Source organism: Rhipicephalus microplus, chromosome 1, assembly GCF_043290135.1.
Source record: "Rhipicephalus microplus isolate Deutch F79 chromosome 1, USDA_Rmic, whole genome shotgun sequence".
Lineage (NCBI taxonomy): Eukaryota > Metazoa > Arthropoda > Arachnida > Ixodida > Ixodidae > Rhipicephalus > Rhipicephalus microplus.
This window is the reverse complement of record NC_134700.1, coordinates 290,628,073-290,646,174: the sequence shown is the minus strand read 5'-3', so window position 1 is coordinate 290,646,174 and position 18,102 is coordinate 290,628,073. Positions and strand designations below refer to the sequence as shown.

The following is an 18,102-nucleotide window of genomic DNA, read 5'->3' as shown; positions in this document are numbered from 1 at the left end:
CTCACCACATATAATAACTTCTTACCACTACAAATAATTTATAACTAGCTTTTCTCTTTCAACAGAGGTATCACGCTCGTCAGAACACAGCCAACATTGTTCACTGAATACCACTGACACTGTGAAATTAGGTTATGCCGTAATCTTGCACTTTTTATGCCAACAGACACTGTGTGCCTAAAACAATAAGAAACATCAATAGTGCAATGCCACTACATTTTTGCAAATAGAGCAGTTCTTGGCATTCGACAACAGTGTCACATACATAATCTTCCAAGGTGATGCACACCAGTGCCATGACCAGCCACACAGACAGGATGCTTCACAAAGCTGCAAGCAGTCGTTAATAGGCTGTATGTCATATCACACCAACACGTTTTAACAGGAACATAGTGCACTGGCCCAAGAGTCCAAACCACACAGCTGCACTTGAAATCATAAGCACGGCGATTGTAGAACGGGCCATCACCTGTTTTTCCGCTCCTCACCCTCGCGTCTTCACATATCTCCACCCCATCGCACTCAAACAGATTCGCATATGCACTGAAATCAGTTTGGTCACCATTTTGTACAAAGGCTAGCACAAAGAAAAAACACACACTAGTTCACTCTTTTTATCTCCAGCAGCCCTGTCTAGGCTCTGAAGAGGTGAACGACATAACTGTACACCACATAATGACTCCCTATGTGCCCTTCCTTGCCCAAAGCATTAGCCCTCCAACCACAACAACAGCACCTAACCCCCAAAGAGAATTTTCGGAGACAAGTTGTAGAGGAGATTAGCTTGCCTCTGAAGCTCTATAGGCCAGAGGTAACACTAGTTGCGCCTTGAAGTGGAGAAGCACAAGAGCGACGAGACCGGCGGTTTATTCACATGCACAATTTTTTTGAAATACCAGAAAAATTTCAAACATTGATTAGAGGAGTTTGTAAATCAAAGTAAGCGCAGAGAATAGCTGATGTACACCTTCTCACCTAACAAGGCATGAGAAGACTGCCAGTGTATACTTGTTACCAGCCTAACGCATGAAAATGTTACATGGCAAATGGGAAGCAAAAATTTTTTCACTCCCTTGACAGGCATGTAGCAGCAAGCCCTATTATAAATAGCTTTGCAAAAAAATGTGAATTCTTGCAATGACTATAATCTCAAGAAGTTCAGGGTCTGCCCTAATTTTTTTAAAGCGCTGATCACAGTTAAACAAGCACAAAATCAAACATAACTTTGCCCCCTTTCCGTCGTAAAATGAAGACCCTCACAGACAGCTACACGCGTTTCATGCAGAGATTTATGAGTGATTAATTTCTGTGAAGCAAATATTACGAGCACACCTTTACAGCAATAACTCCACCTAATGAAGCAAAATGCTGCAGACGATCTGATGCATTGAGCATTCACAATGAGGAAAGCTGTTCATCTTCTAGGAAAGTGTGCAGAAGATGAACCCTTACTAGCTCACCCAGTTTTCAATGCTCGAGGAAAGAAGTGTTTTGACTACTGCAGACTGCTTATGTGCACGAACACAGCACCACAAAAGCACTCACAAATATAAAAGCTGCGCATAATCTGCATTGCAATGCATTCAAGACCTGTTAAGGACGGAAATTGAAGTGCAAACTTCAGCATTTTAAAATTTTATGGGGTGCAACCTACTCAAAATCACTGTTTTCACTCTCATGGTCGGAGTTATCAGGTCCATGAGAGGCAATGTTAATCTTTGTAAGAGCTGCTTTAAGAACTGCATTGAAGTCCTTGGACTGACCTCCAGTTGCTGAAAAAAAAACAAAAAAGCATGAATGAATTACAATTGTAAAGGTGCTCTTCAATGATGGCGTTGCGTGAAATTATAACAAAGATGACTACCTGAATTTCTATTTTTGTCATCGTCAGAGTTAGCGGCTTTCTTGAGTTTGCCACGAGCAGCAAGAATTTCTGCGAGGTTGATAGTCTTGCTAGAGTGCTTGGTTAGGCTTTGACAGATCTTGCTTTGGTCCAGGCTTCTTGAGTGCTGTCAGTGGAATGGGATTTAGGGCAGCTGGCTGCAATGGACAATCAGATCCAGTAAACCTCTCAATATGCAACTGCCTGCAAGCAGTATTCAGCTATATAACCCTATCACTTGGAGCACAATGTAATAATATTAAAACTCATAAAATTTGCAATGATCCCCCCATGCACTGCAGAAATGAATGCAGTGTCAAGCACTTTGCAGGTATTGAGCAATGTAGCCTCATTCGAGGTTTTACAAACTGTTGCAAAGTTCATACCTGCCAACTTGGGCATCTCAAAGCTTTGGATATCGGTAAAGTGTGAGGAGGGGTAAAATATACGACAAAAAAACCTGGCTTATGTTTTTATGTATTGTTTCTAAAGGCTGCAGCAACATTACACAAAACTCTGAATGATAGCCAGTATAGTTCAGTGAAGTTCTTAGACATCAGTAATCATACAGGTAGTCATGATTATATGGGGCGCACAAGTGTGTGTAATAAAGCAGGAAATTTGCAACGTCTCGTGACCACTAGTAGGCCTCTTTCAGTTTTAATAAGCTTCCCTACATGTCACCAATGTACTGCAGCGAGGTGACCTGAGCATGTCGGGTGTGAAAGACCAAGCCAAGAAAACTGCAGAACACTGCATTAATATGCGGAGCATTTCTTAGTCGCACGATGTCTTGCGTTGTGCGTCGGTTGGCAGTGATGTCCAACCCCCACTACGCATGCTTGTGCCTTGCGTATCGTGCCACATGCCTCTCTCACCTCGAAAGGCCGACGCAGGCAGCGTCTGCTAGTAAAAACAGACTGCTCGAGCTGCACAACCATTCCCTGGCCACCCCATATATGTAGGCGCTGGATTGCACATCAGCATCCCACCAGTCGTTGAAGATAATGCTTCTTCTTCATTTAATAAATGAACATAATAAGGATTTAAGAATTCCCAAGCCATACTCAATTATGCAAGACTCATTGGATACCCCCCCCCACCTTTGCGACGCATTTACTCGAGTTCCCCCTGGGAAGATGTAGGCGGAATTTTTTTGACATTATTTCCTTTTCACGATAGGGCTACACTTCTTTTCGGGGAGATCTGTGGTTGTGCCCAAACAATCGGAAACATTACTCAAGATCCAGGTGTCTTCTGCATAAATTGGGAGAGTTTACAAGTACAAAAGTGTTATACAGTACACTCTCAGTAAAATGAATTCTGTGAAACGGAACTACTGCTTAAATGCAACTATTTCCTCTGCTATGCCTGGTTTCGAGCTTGTATTCTGCACCAATGTTCTTCTCTCAGTAAACGGAACTCCTGTTAAATAGAACATATTTTCCCGTTTCCTTCAGGTTTCACTTACTGAGAGTCTACAGTACTATGTTACTAGATGGCAGAACAAGTCACTGCATAATATTCTCCCGCTAGTAAAAACCCCAGACACAAGAAAGACACAAACACGGCAACATGGGTGGCACTTCCAGCTGGTTTATTCCAAGTATGAAGCAGAGCGATATATATAAATGACCCACACATGCACAGATTAGCAACACTCCTTAACCTACCCACCTCTCAAACAATCTAATCTCAGAAGATAGCAATTTTATCTACGTGTCACTCATACATTCATCCCCCAATTTACTGATACAGTAAAATCTCGTTAATTCTACCCCCATTAATTTGGAATTTTGGTTATTTCGGCCATGGCAACTGGTCACGTACAAAATTTACATTGTTCTATGACTGAAAACTCTCATTAATTCGGACAAATTCGACCGCACTTTGGTTAATTCGAACACCCGACTGCGGTCGAGTCGTGACGGGGAAGCAGCAGCGGATTCTATCGGCCAAATCGACCGTGTACCTAGACAAATTTAGGACCGGATTGCGGTCTGATTCAAAACTTCGTTCATGGGTAGTACATCTCGAAGGCACAAAAAAAAACACAGGGTGGTTTAAACAACCAAAATGGAAGGCAGTGCATCGCTACTGTCATCAGCTACTAGCAACCCACGGATTTGAGTTTCGTTTTTTCTTGCGCGTCGAACCCGTTTGCGTGACGGTTGAGTTGAATTGCTCACCTCTAGTGGGCTTTAAACTATTTGTCTGTACATGATCAGTTCTATCTGCCGTCTTACTATTTGCTGTTCTTTAAAGAGTTCGCCGGTTTTTATTTCATTTTTATCACAGTGCTTTTTTTTCGCGCGAGCGCATGCACGTGTGTGTGCGTGTGTGGGTGTGTGTGTGTTGTCTACTTCGTTCGCGTGCGCGTGACCACCGCGCAAGCAACGCCTGGAAGGCTTCCCCTCCGTCTCCTGCGGCCCCAACCGCCCCAACTCCCGCAGCGAAGAGGGAGAAGTACGAAGCAAAGGATTTGGCTGCGAAGGTGAAAATATTGAAGCCGTTGTAAGCGGGAGCATCTCGAAAAGAAGTGATGGAAAAGTTTAATGTGAAGAAAAGCACACTGAGCACTTGCGTGAAGAACGAAGAGCAGATTATGAAAGCATATGATGGGTACATGCTTGGCGACCAAAAGAAGAGGCTTTGAACGGCAGCGCATTTCAAGCTAGAAGCACTGTTGCGCTGGTTCGCCGTCTCGCGCAATGCGCGTTTGCCCTTGAGCGGCCTCCTTATCTGCGCACAAGCAGGGAAGTTTGCGGTGATCATGAACATTGACTTTTTCAGTGCGTTGGAAGGCTGGCTCGACCACTTCAAGAAGCGACATGGGCTGGTGTTCCGCAACGTGTGTGGTGAAAGAGGTGCAGTTGATGAAAGTGTAGTGCAAGACTGGTGGTCTGGACTATCCACGCGCCTTTCTACGTACGAGCCGTGCAACATTATCAACAATGATGAGACAGCGGTGTTCTATAAGGCTGTGCCTGACAAGACAATTGTGTTTAAGGGGAACCTGTGCGTCAATGAAAAACGAAGTAAAGAGCGCGTGACAGTTCTTTTGGCTGCTGACATGACCGGTACAGAGCGGCTGCCGCTGCTAGTGATCGGGAAGGCTGCGAAGCCAAGATGTTTTAAGAATATTAAGCAGCTGCCTGTCGACTACCGGTTCAACAGAAAGGCTTGGATGACTGCCGAACTCTTTCAAGCCTGGCTGCATCAGCTCGACCGCCGCTTTGCGGCCAAGGCTCGGAAGGTGTTGTTCGTGCTAGACAACTGTAGTACGCACACAAATGTGTCTGGGCTCGAGAACATTGAACTGCTATTTCTGCCTCTGAACACAACGGCTTCCCTTGCAGCCGATGGACCAGGGAATCATACAGTTCGTGAAAAGCTGCTATCAACGATAGGTACTCGAGCGGATGTTGCTCTGCATGGAGTCAGGCAAGCAGTACGAAGTAAGCCTGCTAAGCGCAATCTAAATGCTGACATACATGTGGAACAACACACAGCCTGCAGTAGTCGCAAACTGCTTTAGGCATGACCTTCGTGCACGACGCTGCTAATCCGGGTGTGGTGGCCGGTGAGGAAAGTGGCGAAGAGCAAGATGGCCGCTATGTGAGCATCATGCCAGCTCATGTGCCCCTTGGTTGCCGTGGCCGGCACAGTGACCGACAGCGATATCGTTGAAGAAGTCTTGGACAGCGAAGTGGAATCGGCTGACGAGGATGTAAGTGATGCTGACGAGCGTCGACGCCACATAATGACAGAGGCTGCGCATGCGTTCGCCGTTTTGGAGGACATGTGCATGTTTTCCTCAGACAGTGTGCGCAGACTAAGCCACCTGCAGGAACTTCGCAAAATTGTGACTGCGTCGCACATTGCGTTCGTGAAGCAAACTGCTATCACAGACTTTTTAAGAAATGAAAGTCTGATGGTGTAGGAGACATTCTTCAAGTGGTTTGTTCGTACTCGTGATAGTTGGTGCCCACGGGTAATTCGGACTTTCTCTCCGGTCCCGTGAAGTCTGAATCAACGGGGGTTTTCCTGTATGAAAGGCTTCTAGTTACTCACATGCTGTGTAATACTTGCTCTAACCCAGGATCATCACCTCATAAAATTGTGGTTAGCATTTGCAGACGTTGCAGTTTGCAGGAACACGTGAGAGTTCTTTTCTTTTCACTAGAATACGGTCATATTGCATGGCTCATACGTTCAACGTAATACCTGCCACAAGTCAGGGGAATTGGTAGATAACTCCGGCCTCACATTTAGAGTAAGCCGAAGCATGTTTAACACCACAGCCTGAGGATCCTTCAGCAGTGGTGCGAGGGCAGAGCTGAGATGGCTTTACGGGGGCAGAAAGAACAAGGAGATCATACCTGCTTGCCACCTTTTTGAGGTTCTGGGTCACCTTATGAAAATAAAATACCACTGCAAGTCCTACGATGCAAGTACCCGTGCTTGCTACCACCGATTGCTTACTGCTTTTGATCTTCTGCAGGAGAGTTCCCGCCACTGACGTTAACGACAAATCGCAGAAGAAATCAGACCACCGAAAAAATTTCCCCTTCTTCCTTCACAGAAAGGGCCTCACCCAGGCCGGCCTTAGGTTAGTAAGGGTTCATTGGTCAGCTTCCACCTCATGCAAAAATCATGTGACCCATGGTACCCTTTCCCACAAAGAAGGTCCCCCACTTGTTGCCTTGGCAACGGGAGGCATTGTCTAACCCTTCAAGCGGTTACATATACAAAAATTCTTTACCCAAGGAAATGGATATAGAAGCGCCTTCTATTGTAGCTCAGTTGGTACAAGACTGGACACGTTTTGCCAATTGTGCGTTCGAATCCCACCAAGAGAAAGGGAGACATTTTGTTTTCTTTAATTCATTTCCATTTACATTCTTACTGCAACATTAACGCTGAAGACTACAAATAATACCTATGCTCTCCCAGGCCTAACTGTTTTTCAGATACACTGCAATACGGACTCACCGTTAATGCTGGCATCAGTGGTGGTGGCGGAGGCGGTGGAGGAGGAGGCGGTGGTGGCGGTGGGAGTTGCACAGCAGGCGGTGGTAATGAAGGGGGTACAGGCAGAGACAGGTCATCCTTCTTGGTCTTGGTGTTTTCGGAGGAGTTTTTGAATGCTTTTCTTTTGTCCGCTGCAGTGCCATTCTGGAGTTTTGAGCTCTGCCTTGGGCTCCTCGGAGATGGTGACCTCGATATCCGCTCTTCACTAGGCTCCAGCAGAGTGCCATCAGCATTTCTTTTGCCATTTTGATATTTCTGCATCAGTTGGAGCACATATGAAGTCATGCGTAGTTAACGGCACAAAAGCAGTTGCTGTAACAATGTCGGAAACTAATCTCACTACCGTACTATCCCACTTGCTTTTTGCAATGAATGTATTAGATGACAAGATTATAAAAGACGTATGCTTGCTATGCAACTAAACACAGTGAGTGCAGCACAGCAGTTGGTGATTGCAAGGTTGCACTAGGTTGCATCTATAATTGCTCTAGTATGCAACATTAACTTTTTCAGTAGTCCCAAATGAGTGTCTTTATCCATGAATTCACAAGTAGGTAGCACACGCACTCAGTGCACCATAGCCAGCCAGTCTTGTGTGTCTCGAATTTTATCGGCTCACCAAATGCACTACATTAAGTGACATTCCTAAAGTCCGAAACCCAGCGAGATCAACGACATTCAAATCCAGAAATCCAACACATAAATTCAGCTTAGCTTCATATTTCTCACTGATGAACATCTAAGGATCCCAACATTCCTAAACTGCTGCCTTAATTTTTTCTAAACTGCTTCCTTAACAACTAGTGTAGGCTGTTGCACTTAAGTTGTGCTGATCACGTATGAATATACACTACTCAAGTGTACGCTACAGGAAATCGTTTTTCAATATTAAGCGCAAGTATCAAATTACCGCTAGAGTGTTAAGATGCAGAAGATCTGCCATAGTCAAAATGAGCAAAAAATTCTTATGGATGCTAAAAATAGCAACAGGCAGTTTTGCCATATGCTACCAAGCAAATAAGTGAATACTCATCACAAAAAATCCCCGCATCTCGCGAAGTGAATCATGACAAGTAGGCGAAGCCAGCTCTCGAGCTCCATACGTCGGAGTCGCTGACTAGTATAAAGGGTTTGCGCTTGTAGGTGTTTATATTGTTCTTTCGCAATTATGATTAATATAAGACTATTATTAAATCTTTTTTTGTGTCTCACATATGTTTCAACTATATTGTACACTATACTTGAGGGTTGTCCCAAATAATGTAGCCGTGACAATGGACACCAAACAGGGGTCGAGACTAAGGTGCTTCACCCCTAAAAGAAGCCCAAAAGAGTAGACGCAATGTATTTTCCCATTATTCAGAATAATTCTAATCATTATTTCTTTAAATGTCACTCACAAAGGGTAGTTTGAAAAATCACCTAATTGCCTTGTGCTGAAAAAAAACTATGTACCATGAACAAAAGCATATAGTGTAGCTACTACTAAACGTTGTTGCTTGAGTAGTTTCTCCATTTGGTTGAAGGCACATTTGCCAGCGCATGACTAACCTTACTTGTGATTTTCCTCAACGTTTGTTTGACTGAATGTTTACATGAATTGCCCCTAATGTATGGTCAAACACTCAACCATGGGCTCAGGGGGGGCAGCCGCACCCGCTGGACGAGTGGGGGGGAGGGGGCTGCGATGAATTTTCGCCCCTCTCAATGGGGAACCCTGCGTTTGCCTATGCACTCATCTGCTCAGTCATCAACAAACATACTATTAGTCAACAACAAATGCACACATTGGTGATGAGATTATGACTAAATTAACTATACTATATTTGCAGGAAAGTGCAAATAATCCCAAAAAATGTGACAAGCGACTGGAAAATTCGACAAGCGACCCAGTGAAAAAAAGAATCCCCCAAGCGGAACTGACAACTCTTATAACAGACATGCTCAGACTGATGGCATATTACTTGGCGGAGCTCCTGCAAGCAAGGTAATTAAACTGAAAAAATTTTGGGTGTGGATGGAAGTTGAGCTTAGGCCTACAGGGCGAAGGTGAAATCCCATACAGGCCTAACAGCCACAATGACTCAGCAGTTAAAGCTGAATCAAAGAGAACCTAGCAAATGAGCATATGCACTAGTATTTTAAGACCTTGAGGGTTCCGCTGACATTGTCGCTGCTCTTAGAGCACTTCGCAACCACTGCAACCTGCGGTTATGAGCATTATGGGAAGATGACACTGCCCTCCTATGATTTTGCGATGAAGAGCGTGTATTGCAGAAAACGCTATTCCGTTCCAAATCTTTCTGATGAAGCTTGAATGTTCACCAATTTTCTCAACTACATACACCAATAAAAATGAAAAAAAAATATTCTACATTGATTTCGCAGCTCTCCACATTTTACACCTGCACTGCTTCAGCTGTAACACCTGCTGACATACCTTTTTGTATTCCCTGAGCCTTTCCAGTGTCTTCCTGCGCTCACTATCAATGCGTTCGTGATTCATCTCCAACGTCTTGCGTATCTCTTCTCGTCTCTGCAAAATGCCCATTCATGTCAGTCATCAACAAATACCGGCCCGTGAACAGGCAAACTACAAGAACAAAGCAGTCAAGCTGGACAGATACACCCATGCACACACACACCCAAAAAAAAAACTAATGACACAATAAAGGCAAGACAAATAAATGTACACTTTTACTAGAAAATTCAAGGCTGATGACCGAAAACAAACTAAGCAAAGCCACAATAACAGACATAAAGTTAACCTTAACCTACAAAAAATATATCTGTTTTAATACTCATTTGTCAAATTGCATCGCATCATGCATAAGCAGAACATAACATGCACATAGCAACTTAAATCTCTACAAATTATATGTTTCAAACTTACCATATGGACAGCGTGATGCTGCTTGATACGATTCTTCTTTTCTCCCTTTCTCTTTACCTTTTTCTGGTGTTCAGCAATGCAGGCTTTCTATAATAAAAAATACAAAATGGGAAGAGATACTAGGAAATTACTAACAATCTCTACTCTGACTACCTGGTATTTTTAACCGATGAAAGGAATGTTGGTATAGGGGTTATGCACTTGACGTCATCTACGAGGATCGCTAGCGTTGGGGGTCGCCATTTTAAGGTCTGCATGTTTGCCACACACGCATAAAATTCGCTGCATACGCTGTGTTCCAAATCTGCACAGCAACATGGATGCTTGAAACCTCCGGAACACTTTCTGCATGCCAAAACATGGACAGCAGCACGGTGCACATGAACGGACCTTCAAAATGGCGTGGCAATGGTGTTGCCCTCTTGCGGATCAAGGATACCCCCTATATTACGCCTTTCTTACAAATGAGCTATTTCATAATTGAGACATAAAAATTTTCTCATAACTGCTCCAAAGCATGCAAAGATATGTCTAGAAGTGAAGAAAGATGAGGAACAAGCTGAATTTATATTCTGTAGAAATTTCTACTATATTTCATAGCTCTGAAAATATTAATTTATCAGTAAAATGTCTAACAACGCTTAACATTTGGTAGCTGGGTGTCCAAACTTGCAAACCATAAATGACGAACAGGTGACTGGCCTACCTGACTGAGTTTATATTAGTAAGGGGAAAAATAAACCAAATATACGCTTAGTTTACTTTCTTGCCTTAAGATGTCACATGCATAGCAGAGCAGGAAGTCAGGCTAGTTGCTTTTGTTTATAATGTAATAAATTGTACGACACAGAATACAGGACTGCATGCTTCTTGCCTTTCGTCCTGTATTCTGGGCTGTACAATTCAATCGCTTATGTCACACATGTAACACTCTGATGCAGTAGCTTCAAGCATGTGACCTGCCAAGACCCTGCACTATGGTTTGCCCAACTTTCCTTCAAAGTTCACCATTCTTCATACTTTATCTGATCTTATCTTGAAGTACTGTTTGTTTCACACATGAAGACCCATAGCAGATAGGAGAGGTCACATATGACACAGCCTCAGACATCAGTGGCCATGACTATGAAAGGCAGTCATGTACAGTTAAGCCTGAGATTTGGAAAGTACGGGCGATGCTAGAAGCCCTGACAAACATGAAGTTTTTTCTGTTGTTTTCTGCCAGTGCAGGTTACTAGGACTGCCCAAAGGGTCTGAGATGCAAAGAAAGGATTGCAATTACAACACCACTTGAGCAACTGCAATGGAAATTCATAAACGCAACTCGGCAAACTGCAATTCATCCACAGAATATCCCCTAACTCACGCCAGTCATCGTGGAAGTCTTGCTAGGCACATTGTTCTCATTTTAAATACATTACACTTGCTAAAGGCACATGTGTGAAGCACTACACACAAGTTGTTTCTCAACTCTGCCCTAATGAAGTGCTTAAAATACAAAATGAGAGGAGGAAGACTAATCTGTTAACAGTCAAGAACATAGGAAGAGACCAAGAACAAAGACAAATTACACTTGTCCACCCAGACCACACAATACAAGGCTGTTTTATTGTACACATTTATAGTTGATAAGTTAGAAATTAACTCTCTCGTTATCATGCCTATTCAGATCGATCACTGGTGATCGATGCTTTGGATTGCCAATTTTGGCATTTTAATTTGTTTCTCGAGCATCAAAAACTTCCTAGTAATTAGTCCTTCTAATTGCCTTTCAGAATCAACTTCAATCTGCCTGTTCTGGCAACATAGTGATTTTTGACAGACTTTTGCACATACCAATGGAGGTGTCTTGGGAAAATGCACTTGACTAGCGCACTTGACAGAAGTGTGTGCCCCTCATTTTTATGCAACTGTAACATCAAGGTTATGTAATCAAAAGAGCCTTTGCAAGTCGCATATCAAATTAAGGTGTCAGCTTCGCAATCTGACAGTGTTGAGCGTTAATAATTGCCAGACATTTATGCCAACTTTTTTATGGAAAGCTCTTGCTGGGAGTTGGAAAATTTGTTATACAAAAAATATTCCCGAAGGTCCACCGCATGTATAAAGTGTGGAGGTGGCCTTCTCATACAGTTTTCAACACCTTTGATTTCGTTTAAATTGTTATATCAGACACAGGGTTGCATCTAGTGTCTCTAGTCGCTCCAATGGCATTGTAGTCACGCTCACTTGCGTGTGCAACTGTGCTATAAAAAGCACGTGTCACTTTAAACTGTCTTGCAAGTGCACCTGAATTGAGTGAGGACGAAGAGTTCGAGGATGACAGCACCTCAGCTTCAAGTTTTATGGCAATGATGTTTTGCATCAGCCTGAGACATCCGCAGCTGTCCGTGGGTTTTTCTTTACGGCTTCAAGTTGTCTCCTCTGCCGCAAGTGTGTAGCTGCTGACCTTTGCGCAGAATCTCATAGCTACTCTGGTTACGTGTGAGGTCCACATGCCGCTGGGGCGCGATACGCTGGCGTCGGCTGTAGAGCTTCTCCTCACGACAGGGCCACCAGAGTACATTTTAGCCCTGACTACGGAGCAGTATGAGACGTTCCAGGACCGCGCACGATATACATGTATATTTTTTTTTAATACGATGTGCAGAAATTCAAAGAAATATGCTTGGATGCATATATTGGAAAGCCAACCTATGCGAAGTGAGGTGGCTCATGGGAAGAGGTGATGCTACACGAAAAAGTGAAGTTTATTGGACATCAAATTTTTTTGCATCACGGGTATCCATTTATAGCCGAACACCTGCAAACTCTCATCGCAAAAAAAATAAATAAATACATTTACTGAGAAACGTGTACGATGTCACTTGTGTCTCACAAAAAAACCAAGCAATGCTTCACTGCCTGGCATGAGAAATGTAGCAGCACTTCGGTTCTGATTTTTCTTAGTCTATGTCAATAGAAACATGTTGTACAATATTTAATATCTTTTCTACAGTTCCTGGGTCATTTATCTTGAAAATGTATATTCTGAATTTTCCGTTTTGAATATTTTTGCATATATAGTGTTCTTCATTACACTGTTTACCAGCTGGCAACCAAAAATTATTCACTCTTTATGTTTTTATTCATTCCAAAATATATTTGTTGTGCTAACACTTACATTTTTTGGGAAAAAGCATTTAATTTTGCATAACTTGATATGCTGCGATGCGTGCTAGACTATGTTCCAAACTACAAAAACTACCTTCGAAACTACACATGAAAGATTACCATTTTTGCATGATAATGAAAGAGTCAAACCAATTTATTCTCTCATTTTCACACTTCCTACCCATGAGTTCAGCATGTTTCCCCACTGTTTCCTTGGAGCAACAACTGTGACCAACCGTGTTATTGACATACAAAGAAAAGCTTGCTTCTCTACCACTACAAACGGCTGATTGCAGGCAGATACCTAAAGGGGAATGCACGCCCACCTACCCGCTTGTTTCTGAGGATGGCTCGCTTTCTGTAAAGCCTGTTGAGACGAAGCTTGAGTCGGTCTCGCCTCGACATGGGGCCACTGTTCTCCATCTCAAGTTTATCCTCAATCTGATCTCGTTCCTCGACTGCATCATAAAAGATGCCCTCATCCAGCTCCTCTGCATCAAACCAAAGTCCAAACCAAAAGTATTGTCAAAAATTGAAGATTCCAAATAACATAGCACTGTCAGAAAAACTTATACAATACTAACAGCTTGTATGTCTAGGTCTGCACGCACAGGTTGAAAATCTATCTTGTAGTTTAGACATAAAAGGAACTTCACATAGCTGAGTCGATGCTGGTTATCATGTTCATGACTCAATCTGATCTTTAGCAGTACTATAGCAGCTGAATTTCTTGGCTTCCATTACATTTCTTTTGTCAATTTTTGATATGTTTCATGATGCATTCCTTCATATATCAGGTGCAAAATATTTTAGAAAGGCTACTGCATATATAAGCTGCCTAAAACTATGCTTTTCAAGAAGGTGCAGCCTAGAATGTCGCAGTTCTCTTTTAAAAGAGGGGTGCATAGTAAATGGCGCAACGCTACCTATGAACATAAAAATTTAAATTGGTTGAGCGGCCCATTTATGGCAAGCTATGTATAACCATACGAAACCAACAAGCAATGAAGCCAAGAAAAACTTAAGGGAGGTCATCATTGAAATGCAGTACTGTCAAAAAATTTCCAAATTAACTAAATGCCAGATTATCAAAAGTATCAAGAAAACAACAAGCAAGTGTCTATTAAATCATTGCATTTTTTTACGACCATGTAAATATTGTACCGATTTCGTTTAAGAGCAGCATAAAAGCCTGAATTTTAATAATTCGAGACTTTGTTTCCAATATGGCCACATTTTAATACACCCATGTCTTAAATATCAAAACGTGCTCTGAACAATTAAATATCTTAATATGCACTACCATCCCAACACCACAATGTGCACAATTTTTTCACCAGCAAAAAAATGGCTGGCAATTGATCGTTCACTCATCACAAAGTAGCAAGCGAGTTTTATGCCAGCATGAACATCGCAGCTGAAGCTCTTCATTTTAAACAGTTTCCAACATGTGTGCATTTTGTGACATCGCACCACATTGCCCAAAGTCAAAACAAGGGCACTGGTTTGCTGCCATTTTGATGCAGTTAAAGCTGAGGCACTCAAATAACTGAAAAAGATTACGTAGGACTCAGTTTTATCATTTTATTCAGAAAGGAAAATTCGGTACACCGTCAACTGTGCTTTCTTGAAGTACCTGATCAACACTAACACAACGCATGAGCAGTGCGAGGATTTATTACCTTGCCAAGCGCGATCGAGGATGTCCTTCTGTCTTCGCAGTATGTCCTCCTCCTCCTTGAGCATCTCCAAGCTTATATCGAATATGCCCAGCTGAGAACGGTACACCTCTTCTTCCATTTCCTCCAGCGTGCACTGACCGCGCAATGCCTGCTGTTCCAGCTGCAGCAGAACAAGACATGCTGCACATTCTACTACACTCCCTCTTCTGCTATACTTCTCACATGCCATTAATGTGAGGAGAATTTCAAGCCAATTACTATGAAAAGGCCTTCTATGAAAGGTGAAAGAATTGCATGTTGTAACCAACCACCTAAACAAGTCAGCAGTGCTGTAATTGAGCCCTTAGTCTTGAGTACATAGTTCTTGAACTAATTACTGGCTTTACAATTACACTCACAATGATTTGCAACATATTATCTACTGCATACACACCTCTTTTTCACAAGTTTAAAAGAAAGCCCAGGAAATGTTTGAAAATTTCCCGTGGTTTCCAACTTGCATGCTAAGGCAATATTATATTAGGAAAAAAAAAAGGGGGTTATGCAAGATGTTCCACACAACAAACAGTCAAAAGGGATGTTTCCGAACATGCTCTACGACTGTTGTCATTTCTGTAGCCCTAAAGGTTTGTAAAGAGAAAGCTACTATAAATTCATGACTAAAACTTTGATGTAGCAAAAAGATAAATGCTAGCAGATTTTCAGGAGGCTGCTAGCACAACAGTTGGTTTTTCTCCACTTTTTTTCCTCACCTTTACTTTTTCACGCATGTAAACTGAAGCTTTTGGTATATATGACAGGTATCACCTGCTTTGAAAGCACTGTTCCATGATATCATGGACACTGTGATGGATCAAGTGTGCTTTCACGTGCATGTTGAGAAGCATGTGAAACTCTGAAGTGCACATGTAATACAAAACTCCTTTCTTTGCAGCTCACCCTTTTGGTGATTCTGCCATGCTGCAGCTCTCGGGTGATCTTGATGGCAGCGAGCAGTTTGAGCCGCTCCTGGCAGACAAACACTTCCAGCTTCTGAAGGCGCTGCATACCGTACAGTTCAAACGTCGACCGACCGAACTTTGTCTGGTCTTCAAGCATCCTGTTTCTCTGCTCTGCACAAAATTTACACAATGAAATTTCAAACACAGCTCAGACAACTGGAACTCGGTCAGTGCAACAGCCTTAAGGCAATTGTGCAGCAAAAATTATTCCACATTTTTCTTTGTTTTCAGCATTTCCGATGGCAGCATTGAGTGGCATGAAAGTGAATAACCTATATCTAAGTATCACTTAGTTTTTGACATAAGAAAAACATAACAAGCAAATATTACATATTTTCTCGCATATAACCTATCACTGCACATATTAGGCTCCCCAAACTTAACAAAAAAAAACTGCCTATAACCCCAACGCACAGCCTACAACCACACTTTTAAGGCACATTTTTCCATTTTCTGACCAGGCTTGTATGCAAGAAAATATGTTATGCACACTGTTAATGCTAATTATATTGGCCAATGTTATAATGAACTAATATTGATTTATTCAGCAAATGTCATTTTTCTTGAAATTCTAATACAAGCACAATCAGGAGCAAATGTGCTTATAGATTAATATTACAGAAAGTACATAATTAAGGTTTAATGAACAGTTAGTGCCAGATAGGCTGAAATCATGTAGCGTGCCACTGCTACTACTTCCGCTGTTCAGCAGTGTTGGAAGCTGTCAGCCTTATAAATGTGAGCACATTTTTTAAGTGGCGCCGCTTAACTCACCAAGAACTTTTGACTCCTCCTGTTGGAGGGTGTGGGAATTCAAGATTCAAGATTCAAGATTGTTTATTGTCTCTTTTTCATTTTCACCAAATACATGCATAAATGTCTGGATCCTTAGCCTATTGGTTAGTAATGGATCCATTCAAAACATAATACAAATGAATCAGGGGCTATGTATGTACAATCACATGTTTGGGGGGAAATGTAGTATATACAGGTGTTCCAATAATTGTCCATAAAAAGCATGTGTATGAATAGGAAAGATACATTCGAGATAAAACAGTGCTAAAAACAAACGCTCGTTTTATACAAAAACTATAAATAAGACAGCTGCGTATAGTTCTCATTGCAATAACACACATACAGAAGACCACACGTCAGGACTGCAGTACATCGTCAGTGGTAGAGGCTGCAATTTTTATCATCGTCCCCAAAACAGCAGCAGTAGGAAAAACATGTACAAGGTATTATAAGTTGATGTTATTTTCCTACTTTTTTGTTCTTCGATAAGGTGGATGTTGTGTGATGCAAAAAGATGTCTTTTAACGCCTGATCTACCCTGGTTGATTGTAAAACGGATGACGGGAGATCATCCCAAACTTTAACCCCGGCGTACTTAAGACGGCGTTGTCCGTATGTGTTATTAGAGAGGGGGGTTAAAAATTTGCCTTCGGAGGCAGAGCGACTACTTTTACCTGGTGTTTGAAAAATAGTTCTAGGAAAGGGGAAGTTGTTACAGATTATTTTATATACCAAGAGAGTTATACAATAATCCCGTAGCGTAAGCACGGGCATTATTGCGGTTTTGGAAAATAGAGTCTGAGAGGGTGTACGAGGGGTAACATGGTTTATTATTCTCAAGGCTCTCTTTTGTAGTCATATTATGTGCTTGATGTATGTGTGATGGGTGAATCCCCAACACTTGATGCAATATGTTATCTGAGATTGGAACAGAGAGAAGTAGATGTTGCGTAAGATATCAGTTTCAAAATGCTGTCGAGCTTTGGTCAGGCTAAAACAGACAGAGGAAAGTTTCTTCCCCAGTGTGTCTAAATGGGGCTTCCAGTTTAACGCATCGTCCAGCATTACGCCTAAATATGAGATCCTACCGACTTTTTCTATTTCTTTATCATTGATCTTCAGCTTGCCCATAGTGAATTCTACAGGCTTGCAAGGGGATTTAAAAACTATATATTTGGTTTTATCGGTGTTTAAAGTAAGCCTATTTGTTGTGAACCACTCGCTGATTTTTAAAAGTTCGTCGTTTAAAATATGTGCCGCAGTATGAAGTGACGGGGTGGTGAAAACTAGCGCTGTGTCATCCGCGTACATTACAGCACTTGCCCTGAGGCTAGCCCGCTGCCTTTGCGCGGGCTTTGCCGCCTTTTCTGCCATTCTGATGTCCCGACATGTCTCCCCTTCTCCGCTGTCTGCCACGTTGGGAGAGCAGAGTGACGTTTAACACCCTCACCCGGAAGCGGATGTTGACTGTGGCGTCGCGCACGAAGTCTCCCGAGAGGTTTTCGCGCGCTGAGTCGGGAGCGAGCAGAGACCTCTCTGGGGACGACAAGGGGGTAAGCACGCGTTTCTTTTCCGTCCGTCAGCTCCCTGTGAAACTCGTTAGGACTTCGCCAACAGCGCCTTGCACCCGCGGTGAACGCTTACCCTATGTCGCCCCCCCCC

General features: G+C 42.5%; 1 protein-coding gene across 1 annotated transcript; it reads right to left on the bottom strand.

Annotated features, from left to right (window-relative positions):
- Positions 1–1,174: 1,174 nt before the first annotated feature.
- LOC142763027 (junction-mediating and -regulatory protein-like) lies at positions 1,175–15,063 on the bottom strand. Its single transcript, XM_075865117.1, has 7 exons — positions 14,645–15,063; positions 13,293–13,453; positions 9,810–9,896; positions 9,357–9,452; positions 6,878–7,171; positions 1,865–2,040; positions 1,175–1,772 (listed from the first exon to the last, which is right to left on the bottom strand). Exons 1-6 carry the CDS (start codon positions 14,871–14,873, stop codon positions 1,954–1,956), a joined length of 954 nt encoding a protein of 317 aa, XP_075721232.1. The 5' UTR covers positions 14,874–15,063; the 3' UTR covers positions 1,175–1,772; positions 1,865–1,953.
- Positions 15,064–18,102: the final 3,039 nt, after the last annotated feature.

What these genes read in the sequence shown, in the direction of transcription:
- LOC142763027 (XM_075865117.1), bottom strand. Translation starts at nt 14,873, where the DNA reads ATGGCATGTGAGAAGTATAGCAGAAGAGGGAGTGTAGTAGAATGTGCA. An exon ending in AGCATCACGCTGTCCATATG is followed by an intron (nt 9,453 to 9,809) that starts GTAAGTTTGAAA and finishes GGCATTTTGCAG; the next exon opens with AGACGAGAAGAGATACGCAA. An exon ending in CACTGATGCCAGCATTAACG is followed by an intron (nt 2,041 to 6,877) that starts GTGAGTCCGTAT and finishes TGTCCATTGCAG; the next exon opens with CCAGCTGCCCTAAATCCCAT.